This window comes from Betta splendens, chromosome 14 (assembly GCF_900634795.4).
Source record: "Betta splendens chromosome 14, fBetSpl5.4, whole genome shotgun sequence".
NCBI lineage: Eukaryota > Metazoa > Chordata > Actinopteri > Anabantiformes > Osphronemidae > Betta > Betta splendens.
The window spans coordinates 4,809,521-4,823,895 of record NC_040894.2 but is presented as its reverse complement, the minus strand read 5'-3'; the positions used below and the strand labels follow the sequence as shown (position 1 = coordinate 4,823,895).

Here is a 14,375-nt window from a genome sequence, read left to right as displayed (position 1 = left end):
GTAATTCAATCAGATAAAGTGACAAAAAAGCTGTAACCTGAGAGACAGGGGGGAAGCCACTCACCAGTGGTTCTGCCATGATGATGCGGATCTTCCGTTCAGAGAGCAGAGTGAAATTGGCAAACAGGCTTTTTAGGACAAACTCGCCCGGTTTACTCTCCGGGTCCACGTTGACGGGAGCCATGACAACAGGACCCTTCCTCTCTACCGAGGTTCCACTGACTGGAGGGAGCGGCGGCTTCAGTCCTACTGGAGAGGCTGAGGAGAGTCAGGATACGCGAGTCAGTGGAAAGCAGGCAAGCTGAGAATGAAGTGGAGATACAGTGTCCAGAACATCAGAGTTTTAGGAGATGTAAACAGGAAGTGAAATGCTGCCAGGGACTGTTGCCTTGTCGCATTTGCATTTATTTTGGCAGACTGAAACAGCATAAAAAATAAAAACATGCTGATTTTTTTTTTGAATTATGAGACACTTCACTTTATTATGATCTTTTCACAATAAAAAAGTGAAACCTCACTCCAGGTGTGAATAAACCTCATATGATGAAGACATGTGTCCAGAAGCATATGCTTTTATTACTTGCTGGGAAGACTTCTAACATCATTAGGGAGTATTAATCCTCTTAGGTCATAATGAGAGAGAGTGGAAAACAAACAGAACACTCGTGAGCAGTTCCCGTCATGCAACTTAAAATAAAACCAATACATCACCTGATCATCACTTACACACACATTTAGAGCTCCCGTGTTCTGCTGTGAACAACGTTACTGACGGTGAAACATTAGAAAACAAAAACACACACAGACGCATGGCATGGCGCACCTGTGTGTTAACCACTCAGTCCAGATAGTGACCACATGACCCGACCTCACTGGGATATGTGGGGTGTAAATACCAGCCTATACTCCAACCTGTTTGAGTGAAACGTGAACACTCCTGATGCACACGCCCACGCAGACTCCCTGCAGCCTTACCAAGGCCCTTGATGAAGCTGATCACACTTGCCCTGCTCCATTTAGTTGGCACTTCCATGGTGTAAACAGTCAAGCAAACATGGAATAGGGAGGTAACGTTGGGACTTGGGAAGAGTGGGATCCTGGGAAAGGGTAGGCGGTCTAGAGGGTGTAAAATAAATAGGTACAGAAGCAGCTTCTACTCCACCATGACCGTAACTACAGTACATACACCCTGCATCCGGACACAATCCTAAAACTATGAGGCTTCATCCTTCAGGTAAAGTGAAAGAGGCGTCTGTACGGACGAAGAAAAAGCGCATGACAGCAGCACGGCAGCTGCATTCCACACAGAATCCAAGTCAAACAGGACGGTTCGCTGTTTCCACAGAGCGGGAGGCGCAACCAGAGCGAGGCCGCCAACGCGCGGCCGGCCGGACATGTCAGAGCCGGGCGCGTTGCATTCACGGACGAGGAGGTCTTCTCCAAGCACGGGAGCTACACGAGCCCCACCATCAGCTTCTACGTCAGCTGCTACTCCGCCTCCGGCCCGCGGGCGCCTCGCGGTGCGACAGCGGCTGTGACCTTGGAGTCCTCGAATCCCATTGGAAAGTTGTGCGCGGAAACCAAGTGCTTCTTTGAAAGCAGTTTCGTGGCTCTCCTTTATTTGTCGGGATCAGCTAAGTAAAGTCTGCTCCCTGTGGAGATCAGACCAGAAGAGTTGGGTTGGAATTTCAACACTGCCCCGAGAGAGAGGCAAGGGGAGGAGGAAGGCACTATATATAGCCCACTGACGGCCACTCTTACATACCCACCACTCCCACTGACCCCTACTCATACACAAGTGCAAACGCAGACACACACAGGGACGGAAACACAAACACACACGTGCACACAATCATGTGGCTGAACTTTATAGAGATCCCACACACACACACACACACACACACACGGTATCTGTGGTGTTATTAAATTAGATTAGACCAATCTGTTAAAGCTTCTCAGTGGCCTGAATTCAAATTGTGAATGTGCGTCAGTTCAGAGTAAAAAAGACTTAATGGTGTCCTACAGGGAGCCAGAGCATAGACGTTTAGATGACTCAGCATTTTACTGATGGCTGAAATGTGTACATACCTTACTTTATAATACATACTTTAACCTAACATTCTGAAAAGTAAGAAAATATACATTAATGGGATGCGAATAGACAGAAGATAGAAAGGGGATATAAGGGAGCAGGACACTTGAATTAATCAGTAAATGAATCCATAGTGAGGATCTAATTATTGTCCAAAACGACCGCTCGCTCCTGGGTTGCAGCCGTTCAAATGTGAGGTCCAGGTTGATCTGTATCTGTCGTGGCATGCTGACAAACAGGCGTCCTGAGGCGATGACGAAACATGAAACTGAAACATGACCAACAGATCCTGAGAACGCGGGCGGCGCCCAAACGCCACGCCGCCGCGCGCGAGGACCAGACGGTGGGTCGCTAAGCGCCGTAGCAGCTACCGGGTTATAGAATGACGCCTGCACAGCTGTCGGCTCAGCAAAGTGGACTCTGATGACTCAGCTTTATAGGCACACAATTACCTCCAACTCAAACCAGCCACCCTTTAACAAGACCCAACACAACCAGACCTGCACAGAATGTGGCAGGATGTAACAACCAGAACATGTGCCTCATCTATCACCAACTAAGTCAAAGCCTCATGGGAAACAGTTGTGCGTGTTTGATTTGATATTGTTATATAAGAAGTGACATAAATGTTCCTATTCTATCATCTAGAATCAAATATGTGTGTCTGAATGTTGTTGACATGATTATTTCATTAGGGCAGGACTGACATGGAACAAGTTCAGCTTGGTGAGGTCATCTATTTACCTGATGATGTCACTCGGTAAGAATCGAAGCACCAACCTGCTGATGCCTGACTAGCATTAGTGTCACGACCTTGAAGCAGACAAACCTAAAGAAGACAGAAGCGGCTCTAGATCTGACGACAACTGGCACCAACACGTTTCACGAAGAACTAGTTTCGTCATGACCTCATGCCATTTCTTTTTTATTACATCATCATAAGTGGCTGAAGGAAGCTAGTAACACATCCCCTGCAGTTCCTCTGTAACTGACATAACCCCTGCTGACAGTAACCTTCAGCACGCATCTAATATATGAGCTACACGCTGCTGCACTGCTCCCCCCCCCCCCCCACACACACACACCAAACAGCTGAATGGTGAAAGAACCACATGAAGGAAGAGAAGAGGACACAAAGACGCAACCCTGTGAGTAAAAAAGGACACCTGACAGCTAGCCTACAAAACACAGCGAGTCACTGGAGGCTAAACAGTGGTGCCTACTGGCATCTACTGTGCTGTGATCAGACCGTGGTTGTGCTTACTGTAACAGATTTTGAGCTGGCGAATGATGTGGGTACAGTATGTGCAGCTGGCAGCAGTCTGGGATGATCATGCATTTATCCCAAGCTGATTCAGATCGACACGCAGTAGCTCTTCCTGTGATAAACACAGACTCACTGTGCGAGAAACTGATGAACATAAACACGGCGTTAAACCGAACTGACGGAATGGTAACGCACCTAAACAGCCGGAAATGGCAGATTCTAGCTTGGTTTGACCTCTTCCTTTATCATTAGGCATGGGGATTATTTTGCTGAGTAATGTGTTGTATAATTAATACAGAAAACTGCTGAGGAGCCAGATTCACCCTCAGCTGAGCCTCCAGCTACACCGCTCTCCTTCCGCGATGCCTTTCTCAGCCATTCCATTACGTAACATTGGCAAATATTGACAGAGTGGACCATGCTGCATGCTGCCTGCTGTCCAGTCTCACCCACTCCTCACACACACACATACGCAAACAAAATACGCGTCCATCCACAGCAGGATCTGACGAGCACACACCACGTTGGTGTCTGGCACTCCAACAGCAACAACTTAGCTGCGTTAGCTGTACTCACTTCCTCCTAAGGACTTCAGCAGAGACTTGAGGCTGATGTCAAAGAAGCCGGAATCCTGCTGGCCGGTCGCCATGGCTGCAGAGGCTATGTCGCCACGGTGACAGGCGGCGGAGTGGGGATAGGACGGCAGGATGAGGCGTAGCGGACAGAGGATGGAGAAAAAAGAGGAGTGTTCTCCGAGAGGGATGGAGAGAGGATGCAGGTGGGCATCCAGGGATGCGGATGCTGCGGCTGTTTGCCGCTGAGTGCGTGCGCTTGCGTGTGTGCGCACGCAAGGCGTAAGTGTGTGAGAGGAGAAGGAGCGCGGCACTTAGCCTCGCCTGCGCGCGGCGTTGCTATCTCGCTGGCTAGCACACCCCATCCCCTCTCTGTTTTGCTCTCACAGGACAGTGATACACAGATGTTGGCAGATGCGAGCAGCCAATCCTCTTAGAGGAGAGGCAGCGACGGAGAGATAGAGATGGGGCGAGTGCGAGGAAACAAACAGTCCACGGTAGCGTGCAGGGTGACGGCGGAAACAGAGGGAGGGAGGACTGGAAGGTGACAACTCCGGCGTGAAGGACAAAGAGGAGACAATAACAAAAGGGATACTGCAACAATTAAGATGGAGGAAGCAAAGAACAGTAATGGTGCGTTTCCTGATCATCGCGTTCTAGGCCTGTCCTGCAGTAAGTGCTGAGTGAGCATCAACTAATCCAAGGCTTCACAAGCAAACAGTAGGAAGAAAAACCAGTCAGCTGCATCGTTTGTGCTTGGCTCTTTGGGTGATGGATATAATGCTGATTAAAACAAAGGCTGCATATTTTTTCCCGGAATAAAAAAATAAGAAATTGGACAATGCAGGAAAAAAATGTAGAAAGGTGAAGAAAACAAACAAATATACAACAATATTCTTCCCCATTATCAATTATATCCAAAATATTCCAAAACCAAAACCTACGTCTACACGTTCTCATACAAAATAACATTCAACAAACGTTTAAGCTTTTACTTAATGTTGCAAAGCATCTAATGAAGTCCAGTGAACTGTGTTTCATGTGAGACATCTTTTCAAGACAAATATGCAGTTTGCTGGAATCAACCTCATCTAACATTATCCAATAATGTATCTTTAGCCTCACTACCTGAAACAGTCACATACTGTACGTATCTCCTGTAAACAGAAACACATGATGAAACATGTTACGGCCTTGGAAGTGCTTAATTAGGGTCACCATGTAATTGTCTGGATGAAGTGCAGAAGTCCACAGGGCGGGAACAGTGGCCGGGGGACAGAGCGTGCACAAGGTACGACTTCCTGCACAGAGCGGCTCGCAGGGGAGCTGCTGAGCACAGGATGGCCTGGTTCACATTACCAGACAATTACAGCCTAATCTCAGAGGAGGAAAACTGCAGCAGGGATCCATAAACTATATGCAGAGCATGTGTCGGTCTGCTCATCCACCGTAGACCTCAGCCAAGCACTGTCAGTAAATAACAGTTGTGTTTTCAGCCAATTTGCCAGACAACAGTCAACCTGATACGATTATGTAAAGGTGACTGTACCAACACCTCCCGTGGTTCGTCTGTGTATAATCTCAACCTAATGGTGCAGAAATGAGCTAAACTTAACCACATTTACAAGATAATAGTTGACCAACGTCTTTGTCCAGCTGGAGAGTTATGGGATGTTTCATCCTATTTGGGCAAACTGAACATGACACCGGTATATTTGTTTGGAGAAGAGACTTCAGTTTCTCTCTCTATGAAGAGGCAACACCTGCTGGACCGGGAAACGTGTGCGTGGAAACTGTCTACGATATGAAAATCTATTCAAAGTCATGAGCTAAAAAAGGGGACAGATACAGGACGCAGAGCGACAAATAAAAATCACATCAAGACACACACACACACACACACACACACACACACACACACACACACACACACATCCTCACAGGGCTCCTCAGATTCCATACATTCTGAGCAGGGGCCTAGGCATGCCAGCTGTTGGAATGTGACTCCTAAACACACACACACACACACACACACACACACACACACACACACACACACACACACACACACACACACACACACACACACACACACACACACACACACACACACAGTGCGGATACATACGTACTGTACAGACATGAACCCCACTGTACTGCCTTAAATTCATTTAAGCATGCTCTCTCTCTCTCTCTTGCTCTCTCGCTCGCTCGCTCTCTATACAGTATGCACTAAACACTGGGCTTTTTTCCTATGAGGAGCTTCCCCATATTATCTACTAAATTATTGACCAGTAGATTCTGAAGTGTAAATCTGGTGAAGAAATTTACTCGTTCACATCAAAGCATTTGGATCGTACTAGTGCTTGTTCTCCTAAAGTTTATTGTGAATCCCCTCAACTGAACTGAAGCAGCGAAGGAGAAGCTGCTGATTAAATGTCTGTCCAGCTACTGATTCATGAGTCTGGAATCGCTGGGGTCCAGACTAGACCCACCACATACATGTAAACACATCTGTTTCAACGGCTGCATCCAGATGAGTGCACACACACACACACACACACACACACACACACACACACACACACACACACACACACACACACACACACACACACACACACACACACACACAGAGGCAGCGTTTGTGCGTTTACAGTTAACACAGTGGTGTCTCCTTGACACAGGTGGGTCAATCAAATAGATAACTGTTGTGAAGAATGTGTGTCAGTGCACTTCATGCCAGACATACCTGTCTCCACAACAGCAAAGCCTCAGTTATGCACATTATTACAGCATCGAAGTCGCATAACATTTTGTCTCATGCCATTTGTCTGTGCTGTGACTTTTATGATGTGATTAAATAATGAACTTTTTTTTCAAAGCTCAGTCAAAACCATCTATAAGTCTATATTCAAACTGTCTTTCGTGGAGTTACTGAGACCAAACGGTGTCACTTTTCACAGGATCGAGAAAACCCACAAAGACGTTCCTCTCGAGTCCTCAAATCACAGATCTAAAACTTAATCCAGTCCCAGGTTGGATTTAAATCCAGCCCACATTCCAGTGAGGGAACTGAGGATCATTATTTCAGCTTTCACCCCTTTCATTAGGTCATGAAAAGTCTGCATCATGTCGAGTCCCAGATGAATACTGCTATCTAACTCTCAAAGAATAATCCCAAGTTGTCTCCACCTACCTCTGATGATCTTTGTCCGTTTTCTGGGTCTGGACTGGATCTTAGTAAACCTCCCAGTAAAGTCACTGGGCTCAAACATGTCCATAGAAAGCGTGGCAATGCGCTCCAGCACTATCCCATCCTGGCTCTGGCCCTCTGGGTCCTGGTGCTGACCTTGGCTGGTGGAGTCACCGGTGCAGTGGTCTGAGGCCCCGCCGGCTCCAGGACTGACACTGCCTTTCACATCTTCTTGAGACATGTCTCCAGTTTCAGCTCAGGAGCTAAAGGAGCTCAGTCTGTTCTGGCAGTCTGGTCAAAATGCGGTCTTATACTGAGTGACGTACATGATTGTTCAATTGTAGACTCAGTTGGAAAAAAAACAAAACTCCTGTTACAGCAAATCAACAGTCTGGGATTTTTTATCTTATGTTAAATTCAGTCCTAAAATCCCGGTCTTCATTTTTTCTGCATTTGCCGCATTTTGATATCCAGTTTCTCCAAAGGCTTCTCCTCTTTATGTCACATTCATTCAATCCAGAGACAGTGATCTCACTGCTTTGTTGTCACAGACAGAGCTCTCCTTCTCCCACTACCACCTAAAAAACAAACGCGTGTTACGCTGCCGCTCGTTTGAAGGTGCAACGCTGTTCCCGTATCTTCAGCTACATGTCCAGGCTTCGCTCTCACCTCTTCTTTGTGTCTTCCCTTCGCTCACTGAGTCTCAGAGGCACAGCTGTGTTTCTCCGCTCTCAGGTGGTGAACGAGGCGGGATCCAATTCAAAGACCGCAGCATGATTGGCTCCTCTGGGGCGTTTGTGTGGTTCTCTTGACCTCTCTCCTCCTCCTCACTGTCACTTTGTCAACATTTCCCTTCCTCCGGAGGCTTTTCTGACTGCCCTTCAACACCAGCGTGGACTGAGAAAAGCACTTCTGCCTCGTTTCGCCCGCACACACCTGTTTCCTTCTTCTTGTTTTCATCCTTTGCGTGTGACACAATAGGCTGAACGGCATGCGTCGGCTTGATGCAGACAGCCGAGCGCATGGCATGTGGGTGTGAGCAAGAGTCGAGTCCCAGCGCTCACTGGTTGAGGCTGTTTAGCCAGTTACAGTAAGCTCAGTGTGTTGAGGGTGTAGGATTACTGAGACAGAGACACACCCCTTGACTGATGGAGGAAACAAAGCCAAACACAAACAGGAAGAATCCTGAATGCAGACACACAGCAGCCTGTTGACAGTTAGCTGTTAGTCTTGATTAGCAGATTCATTTCAGGTCAATGTGAGCACATCGGCCTCACAGAACCAAATGTACAGAGCTGCTGTCCTTACTGAACTCTGGAGCCAATGCTGGACAAAAGCATTTACAGGAAGTGGTGTGTTTGGTCTAGCTCTAATTACAGCAGTTTAGTCAAGCTTCAGTAGGATCTTGACTTAAATAAGTCGTACACTCTACTGTTTCACTGCCTAAAAATAAAATGAGTTTGCTAATATTTCATAAATTACACAAGCAGATCAACCCTGACTTGTTTCATCCTGTGTTTGATTCTGTTTCTCACCGGTGATCACCGGCTCTCAGGGGACACCTTCCGCACCCTGAGGTGACTTCCTGCTGTTTATGCAACTATTGTCATGACATCAGTTCCAGTGTGTGTTTCGCCCAAGAGCTCAAACTGCGTGTAGGTGTGAGAAATGTACCGAGGAGTGCTTTGTTACTCAAAAAATCTCAAAAAATACTCTTTGTTATTGATCTCAAAGCTAGAAGTCGAAAGCTTTATGACGACATCTATGTGGAAACTTTACACCTATGAAACCTCTGTGTATTAAAATCTATTACAGAAACAGCAAAACTGTCTCTTGAGTAGTTTTAGGGACATTTCTTTCATCAGTATAGTCAAAAGAAACGTGTTTTTTCAACCACAGGAGGACTTTTTGCTGAAGTACCGCAGGGGGTCATTAGAAAGATTTGGCTGAGGAGCTGAAGCCTCAGAGGCAGCACCACATTTAGCTCTTGATACATTATTTACATTAAGTCAAATATTGACTGTTAGATATAAAGTTGCATTGTGGGTAATGTATAAGCACTAGCTGAAGAAGGATGAAACCTAAACACACAATATCTGCTGACGACGCTCTGCCTTTACTGCATATCCTTAATGTTATTCACAAGACTCAGATGATATTTGCTCCAACACCTTTAGACAAAGCAGTTCAAATTTCTAACTTACAATTCTGAATGGACATTTTGGCTCTAAGCACTTCAAAAATGCAACTGACCTATACTCTACATGGTCCCTGAACGCCTCGTAAACACTGAGTAAACAAAGCCTTTGCAATGTTTCATGTTCTCTGGCTGCAAACAGATACTGTACAATCACCAAAAACCATAGAAAAAGGCTCTTTTTCAGGTTCATCCACAGCTCTACACTCATCTATGTCTCATTGTTCACGCTGCTTTCCAGACCGTCTGACATAAAAGAATCATTGGTTCAGACAGATGAACTTTACTTTTACTACGGCTTGAGAATAGCTTTCACTCTCAGCTGAAGCGAAAGGCAAAAGGTTGAAGTCGCTTTAGACACAACAATGACGATTGCTTCATTCTGGCAGAGAAATAGTTAAGGGTGGCAAACGAGCAGAGCGAGGCACGGTGCCAGAGTCAGTTAGAGAGGCGGGCCAGTCCCTTGGGGAGTCCAACAGCCAAGTATTAAGACACTCACTCTTACACACAAACAGGAGATTGTTTTTGTAACAGACAACTTTAGCCAAGAAGACACGCTTCAGGAATGTGTTGGCAAACACAGCAGCCAGGTGTTGAGCCATATTTACATGTATCACGGCCGGCTATAGATTCCAGCCTGTGTAACATATTGTGACTCCCACAATGGCGTATGCATACATACTGAAGACTGTCACCCTGCTTGTCAATGATTTGAGTTCAAACTCAAACTGTCAATCTCACCGCTCATACACACTGACTAATCCCATCTAGTCCTCCCATTGTGCCTTTCTCCCTGTAATGTAAACTGGTAGCACCTTTGTTTTTACACGACGTCACAGATAAGCCACACTATAAGTATCCTACTGACAGGATTTAACCCTTTCTCTCCCTTAAATGTACGTATAAATACCTTTCAGTCTTCAATTACAGAAGATCATTTTTTTAAGACTCGTGAGCAAACCAGGACAGACTTTTTACATTGTGCATTAATAGAGAGCTTTTTAGTAATTGAGACATGAAGAAGAACTCATAGTCAGACTCTCACTCTGACATAAATAAAATAATTTCCACTCCCACGCACAAACGTTTTGAAAAGGAAACTGCAAGGAATTTTACCCAGTCACTTTCTACTAGCTCCCTTTAACACTGTTTATTTCCTTATTTCATTAGAGCTGTTTGACTCCTTACTGTGTGACAGGTTGAGTCTAGCATTTCCTTGTGATGAACAGTAGGCAGTTTTAATAAAGCTCATAAATTTTCTTTTGACAGGCTGCTCAACATGTGGTTCACAGGTACCAACGTTACTTCATCTATTAGCATGTGTCTTGTTCTATGTTGCCCCTGATCACTTGAATTGAACCTCTGACCACTTCAGTAACAAAGTTTTTTGAATCTTGAATCTTGAAAAATGTGCTGTTGTGCCGGAAGCTGCCCGCATCACCCGAGCGCCTGAGTCAAACAGCAGAATGACGGCATAAACAAGTTCACTTTTGCTTTACGTGCTGAGGCAAGGCTAAAGTTCAGGGGTTTACTGGAATGAAGGGAACGGTTCATTACAGCAGAGTCTCACCACAAAAAGCAGCATCTTCATCGGAAACAATGCAGCTGAGCATCCGAAGCGTTACTTGCTTATTCAGAACACCTATAATCAAGCATGTATTTCGAGTGCCACCACTGTCAATAAAAACACTATTTCAGTAGGACATCGTTGTGGCTTCGCTATGTTAATGTCCTTCATTAGGAGGAAGCAGGAAACGTTTATCAGACATTCTTTGAGGCAGAGGTATTTACAGCAGAAGTTTGTTTGCATATATGGTGAAACCACTGTAAAAATATTGTTACCAATAAAGTTTTTGCACCAAAATACACTTCACAAAAAGTTCAAATCATGTACATCACACTTGTAATTGCACAACATGAAATGCAATTGGGAAATCTCATTTCCGCTCAACCCACAAAGGAAGCAGTGTAAAATGTAAAAGAATGTAAAAATGAAAATACTAACAGATCACACAGTAAAACAAGGGAAGTACATTCATGTCTGAACTGCACTTTGGAAGTACTTATGTCACGGAGTTGGTTACTTTTAAAGACTGTTTAAGGCTGTTTGGGTGATTTCCCTGAGGCGTTGTTACTGATATGCAACACAGTCTGTTTATTTTTACTGCATGTTGATGCTGGCGTTGCATGAGGGTACCGCGCTCTGCTTTGTTGGAGACAACTGAAACCTTTCCTTTTCGTACTTATACCACGTTCGTCCACTGTTTTGGCCGTCCAGCAGACACCGGGGCGGCGGCGGCCTATTTATGGCTTGCTTTTCTTTTGATTTGAAAACAAACAGGAAACAACTAACTAACAAGAAGAGAATATTTATAGACATGTTAAGTGTGTGATAAGAAAAGTACTTTTTATAAGCGTATGTACATTTTGGTGCATTTAATACCAGGATATTAGTGCTGCCATCAGTAAACCTACACACTGGTGCCCTCTTGAGCCCATTGGAGAAAAATTATTTCCTCATGCAATTAGCCACATTTAAGATTCAGCTGTTTTGAAGATGTTTTCACGCGTTGTTTGTTTCTTTTAGACACTTTCACTTCTTTGGTTTTACTCATTTACAGACAAAAACATATTTTCTACGTACAGTAGATGTGCTATGTGTTCTTTAAAGCATAAACACGCGAAACAAGCCCATCGGCCATGAAGATGCATTTGTATACAGAGTTGAGTAACACTGCTGTACCACTGGGGGTCTTTAATGTGCAGATTAATGCATCAGCAAACAGCCTTAGAGCTTTGTCTAAGCAAATTACAGTATTTTCCTAAAACCAACACACAAGTCCTGACAAAATCTTATCAGGTCCAAGACCTTAATATTCAAGAAAAGATTTCTAATAAACACACTGACTGTCTGACCTGAGGCGAAGTCAGAAAGGCAGTGATGGTAAGGAATGTGTGTGTGTGTGTGTGTGTGTGTGTGTGTGTGTGTGTGTGTGTGTGTGTGTGTGTGTGTGTGTGTGTGTGTGTGTGTGTGTGTGTGTGTGTGTGTGCTTGGCAGAAACACCAGGTTATGTAATCCAGTGGGAGTGAGGTGCTGGGTGGTATCTATGGAAACAATGACAGGGTAGAAAGATGGATGGTTTGCTCGACTGAAGGAGATTCATCCGTCAAAAGTGGGAGGTCAAGAACAGTATCTACTCCTACTCTATTCCTACTGCACACGTGGACAGAGTGCAGTAACAACCTTAGAGCAAATTAACCAATCTGTGGCCTGCACACGCCACTGAGCAACAACAGAATTAGGGCACTTTGTCAGTGGGCAAAGGGTCTCAGCCCTCGTCAGATGTTCAGATAATGATTGTGAATCTGTTATTCAGGCTGTATATCAATCAACTGGACTGGCTGCACATGCAGATGTGCACAGGCTTGTGCACTGCTGGATTTAAATCAGCAGGGACACATTCAGGAGGACAAATGCTGTGAACCAGGCATGACGCTCGTCCTGTGAAACTGGAGCAGCTCCTAATTGTCGCACGGTTCTGATGTTTTCAAATAAAATATGTATGGGTGCAAAGTGTGTCTCTCGTGTCGTAGTGTTCAACCTAGAAAATGCATAGGAGATGGTAGGTTTTGTCAGTGTTCAATGTTAGATGTAGTAAGATCCAGTTAATGTTCAGTGCCTTGTTTGTATGAAAATCTACAGTATCCAACCAACACAATAATAAAATATTAAACTCGTCATCTTAACATTATAGAACAACAGAACAACTCTAAACGCCAGCATACAGTACATTGCACAACATAAGATCCTTACATTTATTTCTAAGTCCTGCTGTGGTTATTTGCATTGGGACACTGATGAAGCGAGTGTGTGGTTTAATTGTAACGATTGGAACTGGTTAAATGCAGCGTAGACGCGTCTGTGTCTCACACGCTGTGAGTCCAGACGCACGGAACAATGCCATAAACTGGGTCGCTGCTGACTGGCTGTGCCAAGCAGCTGTGGAGGCGGAGGTGGGGGTGGGACGGGGGTCAGTGGAGTCACCAAGGAGCAGGAACTGGCCTAAATCAAACCCGCCAGCTTCAACCTCAGCTCGCCAAAAACCTGGGAATCCTCTGCATTTTCACAACAATAAAGGAAGGAACCTGACGCAACGCGCTCAATGTAAATACATGCTGCTCAGACACTCAGTTTACACTAAACACTCAAAAATGGCTCCTGAGCAAGGCAGCTGCAGCTTAACGGAGTGAACAGCTGGAGACCCACAGCCTGTAACTATGTCATCACCTACACAATAAGGAAGCGGCCCCTTCATTTATTCCCTCCACACCACGTTCACACCCCCCAACTCCACGCCAGCACCGTTTAAAGCTACCTAGCTAGCGGCTAACGTGCGGTGGAGCTTCGTTTTAACCCTCGCCATCACTGGACGTGAGACCTTATTTACAACCAGCGTCGCCTTTATTACAGACACCGCCGTTAGCCGATCTCCCGCACAAAGGCACGCGGCGGTGACCGCTGCACGAGCGACCCCGGGGGACGAAGGACGCCGGTTCACGCTGGTGATATTCGTTTTATACCATTGACGTGGAGCGTCTTAACCCGTTAGCTCGCGGCTTTGCTAACGACCCAGCACGAGCGCCTGTGGTAGTTCCATCGATCGTACGTCGCTCGGTCGCCTTTCTTTGGCCAACAGACCCGTTCAACGCCAACACACAGCGCTAATCAGATTTCTAACTGGACGTTACCTTTTCTGCGTCGATCCCGGCGACTACAGGGTCATTTCCCGGCGTCGATGCTTTGTTTGTGCGCTTTAGGGGCTTGTTTTCATCAATACGTCTCGTCTGTCTCCTCCAGGAGTCGTGCCGCCCCGGCTGACAGCGCTGCTGCTCGGGATGACAGGGCCCCGCCCTTAGCAACCAATCAGACGCCGCGCTCCTGGAAACTGAGGCAGCGGGCGGTTCCTATTGGTTGATGACGGGGTCGGTCAACGTGTCGCTAGGGGCGCGTCTTAGTGCGAAGGCGGACACCTGCCAGGGAAGGATGCTGA

The 14,375-nt window shown here is 45.9% G+C and overlaps 1 protein-coding gene across 14 annotated transcripts in view; it reads right to left on the bottom strand.

Annotated features, from left to right (window-relative positions):
- Positions 1-14,213, bottom strand: part of fryb (furry homolog b (Drosophila)) — a 38,527-nt gene extending 24,314 nt beyond the window's left edge. For 2 of the 14 annotated variants that reach the window (XM_055502106.1, XM_055502108.1), the window contains exons 1-2: positions 7,131-8,411; positions 65-258 (exon numbers count right to left, since the gene is read on the bottom strand). In XM_055502106.1, the coding sequence (XP_055358081.1) occupies positions 65-258; positions 7,131-7,368 (432 nt within the window). In that variant the 5' untranslated portion in view covers positions 7,369-8,411. Of the gene's footprint in view, positions 1-64; positions 259-975; positions 1,746-3,935; positions 5,826-7,130; positions 8,875-14,073 lie in introns of those variants that run through there. The other 12 variants (XM_055502115.1, XM_029172668.3, XR_008692471.1 and 9 more) reach the window with 11 other exon arrangements.
- Between the last annotated feature and the right edge of the window lie 162 nt (positions 14,214-14,375).